This window comes from Meleagris gallopavo, chromosome Z, assembly GCF_905368555.1.
Source record: "Meleagris gallopavo chromosome Z, MGAL_WU_HG_1.1, whole genome shotgun sequence".
Taxonomy (NCBI): Eukaryota; Metazoa; Chordata; class Aves; order Galliformes; family Phasianidae; genus Meleagris; species Meleagris gallopavo.
Genome location: NC_139435.1, coordinates 71,605,816 through 71,621,311, shown reverse-complemented (window position 1 = coordinate 71,621,311; position 15,496 = coordinate 71,605,816). Strand labels below are relative to the sequence as shown.

The 15,496-nt window shown below is 37.1% G+C and overlaps 1 protein-coding gene across 1 annotated transcript in view; it reads left to right on the top strand.

Moving 5' to 3' along the window:
• Nucleotides 1–15,496, top strand: part of HSD17B4 (hydroxysteroid 17-beta dehydrogenase 4) — a 56,288-nt gene that overhangs the window by 24,096 nt on the left and 16,696 nt on the right. The window contains exons 16-18 of the mRNA XM_085213068.1: nucleotides 774–877; nucleotides 3,718–3,783; nucleotides 14,900–14,969. Coding sequence (XP_085069194.1) covers nucleotides 774–877; nucleotides 3,718–3,783; nucleotides 14,900–14,969 — 240 coding nt within the window. The remainder of the gene's footprint in view (nucleotides 1–773; nucleotides 878–3,717; nucleotides 3,784–14,899; nucleotides 14,970–15,496) is intronic.

Here is a 15,496-nt window from a genome sequence, read left to right as displayed (position 1 = left end):
TAAAGAGTGTCCAGTTCCAATCCCCTGCTGTGGGGCAGGGTTGCCACTCACAGATCAAACAGCCCAGGGCCCATCCACCCTGGCCTCAAGTTCTTTCTATGAGCAGAATGGTGGTGGCATTTAAATTCCTTCCAGAAATGAAAGTGGGCGTTACTGTCAATATGGTAAATTTCAGTCTAAAGTGTGAGGGAGAGGAGTATGCATGAACTGGAAACAGGAACCTGAGTTGTAAGGATTCAGTGTGAGATGCTTAGCTTCAGGAATGAGTGACCTTAAAGTAAAACTTGCTCAGGAGCTCTTTTAATGCACCAATCAACGTAAACTGGTATTACATTATTATGTGAGTTGGTAGCATACTTTACATACTAGGGATTCTTAATAGCTTTTAATAACTCATATTTTATAGCTCAAGACTATCCTGTTATATGAATTGATAATGCTGTGTGAAATGCTGAAATAAATATTAATTGCAGCACTGCATTTTTAACACCTTAAATGTCATCTGCATTTTGATAGCTCGTTTTTAAATTTTAGATATAGATATAGATAAAATTCCATATAGATAAAATTCAAGATAAAACAGCTGATCAGTTTTCACTAGCCAAGAAGTGATTCACAATAATGCAGTATGAAAGTGTAACCACTGTCTTTTCCTTAACTTGTTGAAGCGAGCTTTGGCATATTTAAATCTAAACTATTCTCTTATACCCAAAGATGCTAATTATATGAAAAAAATGTACAGTATGCATCCATTCTCTTTTCTTGTTTTTCAGTGAATACCTATTGTGGAAAGGATCTAGTGTGCTACAACCAGTTCTCTTTATTTTTTGTTGGAGCTGGAGGATTTGGTGGAAAACGAACATCAGAAAAGGCTAAGGTAACTTAAAGCACGTTAGTATTAAAGAAATAATAATTAATCTGTCATTCTCAATAAAATAGTTGCTATTTCAGCTACAAAGGATATGTTAGCATTTGAGTAGCACAGAATAGAACAGCTCAGTTGGAAGATAGCTCAGAGATAACATCTAGCTGCTTGACCACTGCAGGGCTAGAAAGAAGTTGAAGCATATTGTTCAATACATAATCCAAATGCCTCTTGAACACTGGCAGGCATGGGGCACTGACTGCCTCTCTGGGAAGTCTGTTCTAGTGTGAGACTGCTCTTCCAGTGAAATGGAACCTGTAAAAAAGTTACTCTTCGGGACATGGACATACCTTCTTTGGGACATGGTAGATACGTTCTTGCAATTAAAGAGCAAAGTGATTCTTAGCATGCTAGATATTCTTACAATAAAATATTTGAAATTACAAATACAAAGTATCCTAATTGAATACAGGATAGAAATTCTCAGGAAAATGTTCAGAATCAGAACTAAGTTGCGTTGCTATTTTAGTAACTGAGCAAAAATAACAAAAATAGAAGTTTTGGGAACTGGTATTTTCATATTATGTACCACTCTAAAATTGTGAGGAGCTGTCTGCTTCTCTCCAGTCATATCTGTTAGTGGCAAGTATTACGTGAAGATTTTGTTGTGTCATTAATAAGGCACAATTTAGTGTTGAGAGTATTTACAGTAATTTGCAGTCATTTGTGGACTTGGCATTAGAAAATAATGTCTTTAAATTGAAATTAATATGAAATGTATAACATGGACAGGAGGCTCCTAAAGTGGATGCATATTAAGCCTTTTAGAAGAGGATCTGTAGAAGTTGCAGTCTGGCTGGCTGTAACCTGAAATAGCTAAATTTGATCCAAGTATCCATTCTATCAAACCGCCCCTCTGCTGCCATCTGGCACATGGGAACAAGAACAGAGTATTGGTTCCACCTCTTCTGCAGTACCACCAACATACACCTCTAATGTTATGGGCCAACATAATAAAATTGCAAGCATTACTTTGAGAGCAGCCTTCATGTTTGCTTACTGTCAACCACACGCAATAAACAGACTGAGAAAAAAGATGTATTTTTCTTCACAAAAGCTAGCCTTGAAAGTTTTTCTTCTCAATTTACTTTTGATCTGAGCAATTTTTAAAAGCCTTTGAGATCTGAACAAAAAGCAGTAAAGTGGCTTTTATTTGTGAAAGCAGATTTTGGGAGCTGTACCTGTTGTGGATAAGTTTAAGATCATAATTTTTGGCTGTTCTTGTTTTAGCATGAGCAGCAAGGTCAGTGACAAGAAAGAAGTTGAGATTTTGGAGACTTTGCCTGGAAGCCTGATGCTGAGCTGTTTTGGGATTATGCCATGTAGATGCATAACAGACTTTTTTTGTCTGTGTGATTTTAATCCTGCACCAACTTTCCTGTAGTGACCACACTTTCATTTCTGCCTCAAGTTTACAACGTCAATTTGGAATCCATAATGCCATGTTTCATAGTTTATCACTGCAATATATTCTTTTCCTCCACTTCAGAACTTATTTTTATTTCTGTTTGGGAGGGCTGAGGTGGTTGAGGGGGCTATTTTCATTTAAAAATAATTGATATCTAGTGGCAATATTCTGTGTATATATATACAGAGAGTGCTAATGTTTCATTTAGTATTTTTTTTATATGTTAATTTTGTGCTAGTATTTGATCGCATTTTAATGCTTCAATATATGGCTGTGGTGAAAATCTTGGCTTGCTAAAGTGCTGAGTAGTGTTCCGTTTGAGCTTGCAGTTTCTGCAAGATAACTCTAGGTGTAGCTCTTCATAAACCTGTGTTTCCACATGAAAGAGGTTTGGAAAAGAACAGGGAAGCATTTTTTTTTTTCTCACTTCTCCTGGAGTGGTGCTCCTGCATTCTGGGGGAGAGTTAGCAAGTGATATTATAATAATGTCATGTGAACACACAGTGTGTGTGTCCAAATGCATGCAGTAACTAGTCAGGTTTCTGATGTATAACTTCTCTTTCCTTTAATACTGTGTTGAAGAGTAGTGCCAGCTCTGACAGAATGTTGTTACTGTGAACTAGAGCCTTGATGCACTGCAGTAATAAGTCAATTCAACATTTAAGTTCAGCATTTTCACTAATTGATGATACCTACTTTTTGTACATTTGTAATACAGTAGAGAATGTTCTTTAGTAGTTTTGTTTTGTTTTAATTTTTTACCTAAACCTTTGTCAGTCATAGAGAATTGTTGTAATTCTACAAATCAAACTTCATTAATCAACTTTATCAGTATGCTGGTAAAGTTCCTATCATCAAAACTGACAGGAAAAAAAAAAAAAAAAGGCTGCAGGTTGCTTAGAATGCTGTGTGGTTTCATAGGCAGCATGTATTTGTAAAGACAGAAGGAAAAGGCTACTGAAGGACCGAAAGCGATATAATTTGTAAGTGAGGGAATAAATTATTTGTATCCCATTGAGGTTTGGATATAATTTCAAAAGCTTTACTTTTATATTGACATTCCAAAATACTCATGTTCCATGAAACAACTAGCTTTTTAGATAATTCTTACTTGATCTTTTTGAATAGTTCGGAAGAAATGTAATCAAATTGATTAGCCTCGTGTTACTTAGGCATATCTGGTGCCTTATATTCACTGTCTTTGCAAAGATGAGTTTCAAGACTTATTTTTCTAACGTTAATATTTTTCTCTTACTTGTCTTTGAAGAAAGGTTGGGAGAAACCCTAACAGCTTTGTAAATGCTATTTTGTTTGTACATTTTTAACTAAATTCTGATAAAAGATTTCTTGTGGTGAAATATTGATGCAACAACTTTTGTTTTAGGTAACAGTGAATCCACCCAAGAGACCTCCAGATGCTGTACTTTCTGATGTCACAACATCTGATCAGGTAGAGTGGTACATACTCAAGATGTAAAAATGTTTATTTATTTTATTTGGAGAAACTAATCTTGCACAATAGTAATGGTTCCAGTTTTCTGCTATACCTCAGGTATTTATATATTCTTGTACTCCATGTATAATTTGAAAGTAAAGTTTTTGCCATGTTATGTTACAATAGAATATTCAGTGTTCTAAAACATTCTTGTCACAAGATGGTAACAATTTTATTATGCTTTTTATTACAAAATTCTACATAGAGGAAATTAGCATAGTGAACACGTATTCTGTTGTAGGAAAAAAAGGGAAGTTCAAAATTTACATTAAATGCTGCATGCAAACATGTAGTGGCTTAAAACATAAGAAGCTTTGAAAATCTAAATTTCTTTGGTAGTTACTGTCAGGTAAACCTTGAAATACTGACAAGTGTCTGTTCAGATGTTTTTCCTTCTATCCACAGTCACACTGAATCACAGGCATCTACTTTTCAAAAGTAAAACCTGAGTAAATAAAATCTATTCTTTTCTGAAGGTGCAGAAATGCAAGAGACAAGAAAAAAGGGAAGGGTACCAGCATTAAGACAGAGAATATTAGTTTCAAAAGCAATGCAGTCTTGACTGGAGGCTATACCTATTGGAGGTGTTCAGTTAAATTATTGGGCATCAGCTGAGCTGTGGTAACCATGATGCCTGTTTGGTTCTGGTTATGTACACAGTAATTCAACTAAAGTCTCCCCCAGCTGATTTATGTACTTGAAGTCTAGTTACTCCGACTCTTTTAAACAGGGAAGACACTGGGTCAACATTCCTGTTTCTGTCACTAATTTACTTGCTGCATCATGAAAGACGCAGTGTCTGTCTAAAGGACACGGACATCCTATTCTGAATAGACTTTATCAAATGCACGTAAGCACATCAAGAGAAAAAGGGAAAATGAAAAAATACTCTACTATGGACAGGTTGAGAAATGATGCTGTCTAGCAACTGACACTTTATTAGAGATAAACTAAGACACAGTTATTTTAATGGCTGAGTCATTAAAGCGTTTTGTTTCAGTGCTGAAAACCTAGTTCAGATTCTTCTCTATGTGATAGTTTCATGATTAATTCCAGATTCATCAACTTTCAGAAGATACTTGTGACCCCTCACTGCTAAGTTAGTTTCTGAGCCTAAGTCTCAAGCCAGAGTCTCTCTAGAATTGTTGCTGCGTGGTAGTGATCCTATGATGCAGAAATTTCGAAACTTTGCTACTGCAAAATCACAGAATCACAGAATCACAGAATTGTAGGGGTTGGAAGGGACCTCTAGAGATCATCGAGACCAACCCCCCTGCCAAAGCAGGTTCCCTACACCAGGTCGCACAGGTAGGCGTCCAGGCGAGACTTGAATATCTCCAGAGAAGGAGACTCCACAACCTCCCTGGGCAGCCTGTTCCAGTGCTCCGTCACCTCACCGTGAAGAAGTTCTTACGCACATTCGTGCGAAACTTCCTATGCTGCAGCTTATGTCCGTTTCCCCTCGTCCTGTCTCCACGTACCACTGAAAAGAGACTGGCCTCACCGCTATGGCCGCCACACCTCAGATATTTATAAACCTGGATCAGGTCCCCTCTCAGTCTTCTTTTCTCAAGGCTAAACAGACCGAGTTCACTCAGCCTTTCTTCATAGGGGAGATGCTCCAGGCCCTTCACCATCTTTGTGGCCCTCCGCTGGACTCTTTCCAAGAGATCCCTGTCTTTTTTGTACTGGGGAGCCCAGAACTGGACACAGTACTCCAGATGAGGCCTTACCAGGGCAGAGTAGAGGGGGGAGATCACCTCCCTCGACCTGCTGGACACGCTCTTCTTAATGCACCCCAGAATGCCATTGGCCTTTTTGGCCACGAGGGCACACTGCTGGCTCATGGCCAACCTGTCGTCCACCAGGACGCCCAGGTCCCTCTCTGCAGAGCTCCTCTCCAGCAGCTCATCCCCCAGCCTGTATTGGTGCATGCAATTATTCCTCCCTAGGTGTAAGACCCTACACTTGCTTGTGTTGAACCTCATCCGGTTTCTTACTGCCCAGCTCCTGTCCAGGTCTCGCTGAATGGCAGCACAGCCTTCAGCGGTGTCAGCCAATCCTCCCAACTTCGTATCATCAGCAAACTTGCTGAGGGTGGCCACTATCCCCTCATCAAGGTCATTGATGAAGATGTTGAACAAGACCGGACTATAGGTCTTGGAGGAGGTGGCATAGAGTAGCCATCACACTGCTTTTGTTTCATGATCTGCTCTGACAGGTAAATATACAATGATAATTCATCTCAAATTAGATCTTGCAGGAGCCAAAGGCAATGAATCTTCAGCATTAGAAGGCTTATCTGTCAAATTATTCAGTAGCATTTGTGTTCAAATGATGATACCAGTGTATAGGATGGAGAATGTGCAGATCACAGGAACTATACAGGGGAAAAGTAGAGGCTTTTTAAGTGTTTGACAATTTGGGGAACCGTTATCAAAATTTTACATTTCTGTATCTGTGAAATGACATGTAACTGCCTAAAATCCTTGCAAATAGAAGCTGGCATGCAAATTGCATTAACATTTCTGGAGTTTATTTCTTCTCTGTGTTTAAATGCCTAAGGTGTTGGCAAAAATGGCCATTGCCATTCAGCCATCAAAACAGTTTAAGTTTGAGGAGACAGAGTCAGTTTGTCAACATGTGCCATATTAGTTTCTGAAGATTGTTGTGACATTCAACAGGCTGTTTTTGTGTCACTACAGTTTACTTAAGAAAAACGATTTTGTCCCCTTTCACTTTTCACAGTCTCATCATGTAGTAAACAGCCTGATAGCTGGAGCACTGTGCATCTTTTAAAAACATTTACAGCAACTCCTTTCTTTCACTGGATTCGTTGCCTCTGGTTGTGGAAGCTACGTTTAATTTTAAATTAACTGCTTGCTGTTACCTATGTGTTGGCATTTCCCTTGCTTCGCTGTACACTGCACACTGCAGCTGTATATGCACTCTGTGGAAACAAGAAGACTGCAGAAAACTCTGAGTAAAGTCACTTTTTAATGTTTCCAGACAGGGTAAAGTGCTTTTTAGGAAAGAGGATACTGGGAACATCGACACAACAGCTGTTTTTAGCCCTTCACTGTGTATGCTGCACAACGGAGGGTACAACTATAGTTCCTTGAAATATGATTGTTTCTTATGTCAGTGTCTACTGAACAAACTGATCCTTTTGGTTAGTGGTATCAAAGACTAATTTGATAGTATAATAGGGTACAATAAGAAGTCTTTACTCTCCTAAAATTTGTGCCTGTTCCAGAGAAGTTATTTAAACATCAGCCAGTGCTTTTTAATGAGTGACCTGAAGTACCACATGTGAGCCACTGGAAGATGAAAACTAGTAAAGTATCTGAGCTTCTAAGGCTGTTTAAGGATTAAAAACCACATCCTGCTGAAGTACATAAAAAATTTTCTCTGTAAAGAGCTAGTGACATTTGTCCCATGTAACAGAGATATGTTTGTGCTGTGGAATTTTCTAGCTTGTTCTCTGTAACCAAAGCCATGCTTTACTGGGCATACTGCCATAAATCTTTTGAGTAAAAATAGAACTTTTGACAGAAGATCACGAAGTCTAAGAATGCTTAACTATTAGCCATTTAACAAGAAATGATTCATACAATTTCAGCCCATTAGGGAAAGTATAACAGAGTTGAAGATCTTCAGTATCACCAAACTACTCCTTTTTTTGACAGCTTTCAAACCAGAAACTTATGCTAGTAAATTGAACAAATTTTGGTAAATGATTTCTCATGCACTTAAGTTTTGCACACTTGCATCTCTGGAGAGTTATCACCACCTTCCCAAATGTGTTGATTTCTTTGGAATTTTCTAGTGGTTGGTGACCCTGCACATAGCAGAGGGGTTGAAACTGGATGATCATTGTGGTCCTTTTCAAGCCAGGCCATTCTATGATTCTACAAATTCATTTTTTTTATGACAAACACAAGCTGTAGTGTGTATTTGAGGTTCATAGTTTCCGAGTGATTCAGGCCACTTTTGAGGAAGGAAAAAAGTGTAGGGTCTGGAGTTTGTTGGGACTTTCAGTTTTTCTTTTGTTTGCTTGTCTGGGAAAAAGCCATAGTATTCTAATATTGCGCAGTGTGATCGGTTTCTTCTGTAGTCTGTCATCTGTTGTCTGAAGTTAGAACTGTTATCTAACTTCAGATATCAAAATGAATGTTCAGTATATGCATTCTTGCCACAGTAAGTACACAGGATCCCATAAAATTAAGTTTTTCAAGAAGCAGTTTTGGTTTTACTATTCTGTGTTCCTTCCCACTTTGTCAACAAGAAAAATGGAAGATGCAGGAAGTTTGCAGAACTTCCACATTTTTGTTAATGTCAGGTTAGTTCAGTAAAATGTCTAGTATTTAAGAAACATTTATCATTGAAAAATTACATTTTCTTGTCTCAGTATCCTGTATTTCACTGGAGCATTCTCCCATTTTGAATTTTGAATCTTGAGTATTTGTTGTTACTTAAATTGAGAGAAACAGGCAGGGCAAAGAGGCAGATTAGGCTGTTCAGATGGATTTTGAAGTGTCTTCAATCTCCCATTGTTTTGGAACAAACTGTATGTAAAGGCAATTGTGCCTGCAGTATGCTTCTACAAAACAGCATCACGTGGCTTATCACACAAATTACACTCTTGGTACTTCATGAATGTTAGTTGCCTCAAGCACACTACACTTCTAGTGAGGGGCTAAAAAAAATTGGCCATCCTTTTGGATAAATCTGTTTTCAAGAATTTTTGAAATTCACTGTTATAGTTCAGACTGATGGTGATGTACAGCTTTTTGATATCCTGTCATTTATGAGTTGATCTTGTTGGAAAATTTTGGTAAGGTTTTTAAAGTGTTACAAGATTAAAAAGAAAGTGAATAAAGCTTGCTTTGAATGTAGTCCTAATACCCTGTGAATGCAGTGCTTCATGATGCAGTTTTTAATCAAATGTTACACTGGAGAGCCAGAATTGGTTTGTGCTGCTGACAATTCTGACCTTTTCTGCTGTCCTGTCGTTTTCTGTATGCAAGGTAAAGATGTTTATAAATGCATGAGGCATTTTAATTCCACAAGAGTGTGTTTAAAGAAGTGATATACAGTGTCTGGTGGTCTTCAAGACAGTGATACAAAGCAGCATAGAAAATCCAGCTTTAGGAAATATAATGATTTTGTATTTATTCAGGAATTTTCAGAAAGATTCAGTAAATCCACTCTTAAACTAATCTGACTGGATTTAAAACACACAGACTGCATAAAGCCACGTGTAGATCAAACATTGAGTAAGAAGATGTGAATAAATTGCTCCTTTTTAGTCTTTCTTTTTTTTTTTTTTTTTCTAAAATGCAGGTGCTTTTCTTCTCAAAGAGGAAAAAGAATCCATACCTGTGATATTTCAGGTAGTGTGGTGATCACCTGTGAATATGACTTCAGGAGTCTCCCTCTGTCCTGGTTTCAGCTGAGACAGAGCTGATTTTCTTCATATTGTCTGATATGATCCTGTAATTTGGCTTTAGGCGAAGAACAGTGTTGATAATGCACTGATATTTTAGTTGCTGCTGAGCAGTACTGCACAGAGCCAGGGGTGTTTCTGTTCCTGTGCTTCTCATGCTGTCCTGCCAGTAAGGGGGGCACGAGATGCTGAGAGAGGACAGAATCAGGACAGCCAATCTAAACGGGTCAAAGGCATATTCCATACTTTATGACAGGTGATAAAACTGTGAAACTGCAGAGAGTTGGCAAGGGGACTGGCTGGGCATTAGTCAGTAGGTGGTAAGAAATTGCATTATGCATCACTTGTTTGGCGAATGTCTATATGTCTGTCTGTATACATACATACATATAGAAATATATATATACATGGAAAAATTATATACATATAATCATCATTACTATTATTTCTTTCAATGTAAGAGTTCTACTTCATTTTTTTTCTTCCCGATTCTCTTCCTCTATCTGGCTGGGTGGAGGGAGGGAGGGAAGGAACTGCAGTGTTTAGATGCCTGCAGGGTTAAATCACAGCACTCTCCCTTCCTGAGTGACTGAGTCTTGCTACCCTCTTCCATTTACTGCTGTCCTCTAGCTCTTTTAGTTTTCACTGTCTAATGTTCTGTCAAAGCCACACTTCTTCATCCAAGTGGAAACAATCGTGAAGACAATGTACAAAATAAGTTTATTGTTAAAGAGTGGGTTTAGGAATAAACCTTATTAAAAAGATATCTCGGAGGAAGGATGTGTGCAGGAAACATTTTAAAGTCTAGTGCATTATTAAAGTGAAATCTACTGTAAAATGTTGTCCACCCATTGCCAGCAGGCTCAGTGCTATAAAACACTGCTTTACACTTAGTATGAAATGTGAAGACCCCTACAAGCTTCTGTGTAATTAGGATGTTGGTACTCACCTGTGGAAAGTAATCATATGCAACGCATTTCATATCTATTTTCATCTTAAGCCCAAATATTGGTGTATGTCTTTAGAAAACATAGATATAGGTAGAACATGTAATTTTTCTGACACTGTGCACTGAAGTTAGTTATTTCCAGCTTTTACCTGTTTCTCGGGAGAGATTTTATTCTTATTTTTAACAGCTTAGAATAAAAACAAAACAAACAACAACAACAACAACAAAAACCTGAAAAACAGAGGGATAGGAATGTTTTGAATTAAGGTTGTTTTTTGAATGAGTGCAGTATACTCCTTTGAGGGAGATGATGATGAAATCATGTTCATGTGGATGGGGAAAATATGGTTACAGGACAAATGTTTCTTTATGTCCTGCTCTGTAAAGATTGTGGTACAGCATTGCCTGAAAACATGTAAATTTAAATTAACTTCAGAATATAGTGCCAGAGAGCCTCCTGAGAGCCTCAGGTAATTTTTGCTATTTGTAGCATAAATAATTTGTTTCATAATGAAAAGAATGAAGTTCTGCAGTAGGTTCACAGATCCTGAGAGCATGCCTGACAAAATGTGCTTAACAACTAAGGGTGATACATTCAGAACAAAGGAATGTGAAGCCATTGCAAAGACTTGATAATGTTTTCTTAATTTATCTAGAGGCTTCAGGATGCAGACATGGTATTCTTCAGACCCTTTACATTGTGTAGTTAGTGAATGTTTACACTTGAAGTTTATTACATATTGTGATGCTGTACCTGATTGATTTTTTTGTTGTTGCTTTGTTTTGTTTTTATGTGTGTGTGTGCGTGCTTATCCCCATTGGGAGGATCAGATTATACTTTTCTAATTATGATGGTTTTGAAAAATAATTGATGGCTTCAGTTATACTAGAATTTTATGTGTTAAGATTGTAAAAAAAAGAAAAGGTACGAGGATAGCAGTGATTTTGTTTAAACAAGATGATTTTCATTTCCAACAGTTGATTTCTTTCCCTTGCCTATGGATGTCTATAGAAGTATATAAAAATTGTTATTTCATTTGAATTCCTACAAAACAAGATGGTTTGAAATGGTTTGTATCTTTTAATTGAGAGGCCCCACTAGAGAAAAGGCTTCCTGTATGTTTGCTATGCTTCTTATGAATAATGTTCTTTGAAGCCTGTGCCAGAAAAGTGTTGAGTTTATGTTGTCCAGACAACAGAGAAAGTGTAATTGCAAGTTTAAAATGGTCTAGGGTACTACACTTGTTTTTCTTAGTTAGTCTTGTTATTAAATAGAACTGTTTGTGAACAAGGTTTCCACAAAACACATTCAGGCACTGGAAGCTGTTATGAACAACTGATAGAATCTGTTACATTTTATGCATAGACCTACTTTGGTGAGAAAAATAGTTACCGGAAGGAACAAACAAACACTTTTACTTTTCTATGCGTTGTTGTTTACTGATTGCTCATTCTCAGTATCTATACTTAGACTTAAAGAGATGGTTAAAAAGAAGTTATGGCAAGAGGAAATCTCAAAGGTGAAGTGTAGTTGCCTATTTATTAGTATAGTGCGCTAATTTGATTCCTTGAAGCATCAGCGCTGACAGTCTACCTGGAAACATTCATTATTATTAATGTAAGTCAGAACTCGTTGAAATTTAGATGAGATTTGTGACTTTTTTTCTTTCTGAGATGGCTAGGCTGCTTGTAATTGCTTTAATAAGTTGTTCAGTAAAGCATACAAACGTGCACATAAACACACAGACACATACACAAAAGTACATGGAAGTGTAAGCTCTCAGGCAAAGCTCTATCTGACAAGTTAGAAGGCAAAATATTTGAAGAGTTGTCTTCATTTTTTGTTAGCTTTACCACTGACCTTTATTACAGTCCACAGGCAAGACTGAAATGTTGGCACAGACAAATTGAATATCGCCTTTCCTTTTGTGATCTGGCAGAACTCCTAAATTGTTAAGAAATTAGACTTGACAGCTTGTGTTATTAATTGGAGAACAATCTAACCATATTATGACTAACTTCAATCTAATGCCCCACATCAATTGGCTCTTGTCATCCTCTGAGGATGCATCGCTCTGTTTTCTTTTGTGCTATTGCTCAAGATTTCAGGAAATGTTATTGTAGGAGTATAGAAAATAGGGCCAACAAGGCTTTACAGCAATTCTTTTCCAATGTGGTATGTGCTTCATATAATTTTATATAATTAAGTAATACCCAAGAATGTGGTAAATTAAAAAAGGTTTGTTGGCAGACCTAAGGTGAATGCCTTTTGAATAGCCTGCTCTGTAACTGTTGTTACTCATTCCAGGCGATGTGTTTTCTGACATTGACCAGGGCCACTTCCAACTGTCAAAGATACAAAGGCCAAGTATTTCCTATATTCATGTGCCAGGTTTTTAGTAAAATACATTGATCACATAATAATTGATCACATGGAACTATATTATTTCCTAAATGTTACATTTATTATGTTAATGGTGTAATAATTTTCACCGTTGAAAGGCATTTGGCCTAAGTATTGTCTCTGAAGTACTGCTTATTGTCACCCTAAATAAATGAGTAGTGTATTTTACAAGTTCAGTAAGAAGCAGCTGCATAGGTTTAACTAGATCTAACTTGAAATTTGGTCTCTAATGTAAATATAATTTTCCACTACTATAACTGTTATTTAGTATCAATTAACATCGGTTACAATGGCTCCTTTGTGGAAAGTTTTTTTAAAAAGCCTTTTGACAGCTTTTAATTTACCTTAAAGTAGCGTAATAATTTTGTGCAATTCACATTTGGCAACCTTAATTTTCTACTTCTAAAGGCTGGTGATTGTTACATTTTTGACTCTGTTGAAAGAGCTTCATTAATAAAGGATGATACTCTAATTTGTTTAATTGCATTGAGAACAACTTCATTAAAGTTGTTATCCTGTAATTTTTCAGATGAAAGTAAGGTTCTGCTTCCCACCAAAGTTTCTTTCATAATGAACTAACTTCAATATTCGTGTGTCATGAAGACGCTAGACAGGTCTTAGCAAAGAAATTAGTGGTACCTCAAAGCTGCTATTCACTCTAGCTTTTGCCTGGAGGAACTGTGGATGCTCCATTCCTGGAGATGTTCAAGCTGGATGTTGCTTTGGGCAGCCTAACCTAGAGGATGGTGTTCCTGTTCCTTCCCATTGTAGGGGGGTCGCAACTAGATGGTCTTTCAGTTCCCTTTCAACACAAACAATTTTATAATTCTAGTGGTACGTGAAGGGAGGAGATGCTCTCCACAGATAGTAATAATTAGCCCCTTTCCAATTGCCTCTTTCCACTGTTCACTCCAGCTGCCTTCTATGTGGCAGTGAATTTACATTAACCTCCATTTTCTCCCCTGCTTCCCTGTTGGCCCTTCAACCAGCACTGTGTATTTCACTGTAAACTCCCTGGAGGCCACCTCTGGAATGGCATCTATGACATCACAGCCACTGACAGTAAATTCAACTTCCTTTTTTCAGCTTGAGTGGATTGGGCTTGCAGGTTGCTAGCTGAGGTGTCATGGCCCTGAAAGGTACTGCCTTCAGATCTGGAGTTTATTCTTGTTTGGCAAGATATCTTAAGCTGTTTTTATTGTTGATTTATTTCTGATTGTTGCTTCCTTTGTTGCAATCTACCTTCATTTGTATAATCACATACCTTTTTATACAATCTTGGTGCAGAGTATTGGGAAAGAATTTTTATGATAATGATATGCAGTATTAAAATAAAACTTGTTTTCTTTCTCTTCAGTTAAACTCTTGCACAATTTGTATATGCCTCTTCACTAATGTTACTTGCTGATGTAGAAGATGTAGAAAAGATTGACTTTGCCATTCGTCTCATACTGTGGACTTCTGGCCAGTTCACACATACAGCAAATATGGGATTTGATAGTGGAAATGCTGAAGCCATACAAACATAGGAATCTAAAATACAGCAGCCACATCGTTAATTATTTCTCAGTTTTATCTACATTCACAGTATATACAATACATTTGTATTTCTTGTCTTTTTCCTAGTGAAGGAAAATATTTAACATGAAAGAAAAGTCTTCCAGAAAACCTGGCCTGTCACTCTGGGGGCTTTTGTCTGTTTAATATTGGGATCATCCCTACTGGAAGTTGCTGAGAGAATACTATCACAATTACTCTTGTCATGTTACTCTTAAAAAGCGAGGGAAAAGAATGATTCTGAGCTCTGTAAGATGCATCATGTGTTGAAGAAGCATAGTAGCATTTTTTGTTGTTTACTTTGAAAGTTTTCAGATGTATTTTTTTTTAAGTGAATGAATCTGTTATGCGAGAATTTCTTTAAAATTACACTTCAAGCAAATGAACCTACTGACAAATTCTAAGAAATATGTTACTTCCCTGCTGTCAAATTTTATTGAAGCTGGATCTTTCTGTCACCAGAATATGTTTTTACTCCCATTAAGCAGTTCATTATTTTATCATGTACCAAGGCACCTCACATTTTGTTAGTTTATTCTGGACTTTGGCAGCTTGTCTGTACAAAAACATAACTTTTATTTGGTTGATTGTAGAGTTTATTATCAAAGAGCTAGTAAAACAAATTTTGAATAGTTTGATAATCTATAGTTTTAAGTAATTTTGCTGGTTTCTACAAGCCCAGCTAACCTCTCATTTTTCTTTGCTTCTGAAGGCTGCCTTGTATCGGCTTAGTGGGGATTGGAATCCTTTACATCTTGATCCAAGTTTTGCTGCACTGGGAGGTGAGTTGAGGGATCCTGTCGTATTTATATTTGGATAAAGGATGATGCAAATGTATTTTTATTTTTTTCATTTTATCAGTAAATGTGTAAGAGGCTAGGAAAAGCAGGTTTTTTTCATAGGTGTCCTTAAAGTCACCCTTAGACATCTTCAAAGTTGTGTGTGGTGCCTCACTTAGAAGCATTGCTTCATGTACATGGGAATGCTTGGAATATTGCTCACATTCTTATCTACAGTCAAGTCAATAAGGAAGTCAATCTTTTGTTTAATTCTCCTGCTGGAGTTTGTATGTTTCCACCTTCCCATCTGTTCAATCTCTGTTTTCATAAGCAGAAATAATTCAATTAACTATCTTTGGAGGGAATTACATAAACTGTTTGATAGATCATTCTTTCCATCTAAATGATTTTGAGATCATGTTAGTGTTGGTGTAGCTTTTTCTGCTTCTGTGTAGTCTTCTCAACTCCAATAAATGACAAGAGGGCAGAGTGGAGTATGATTTACTTGTAAAGTTGGGTACCTAGACCTC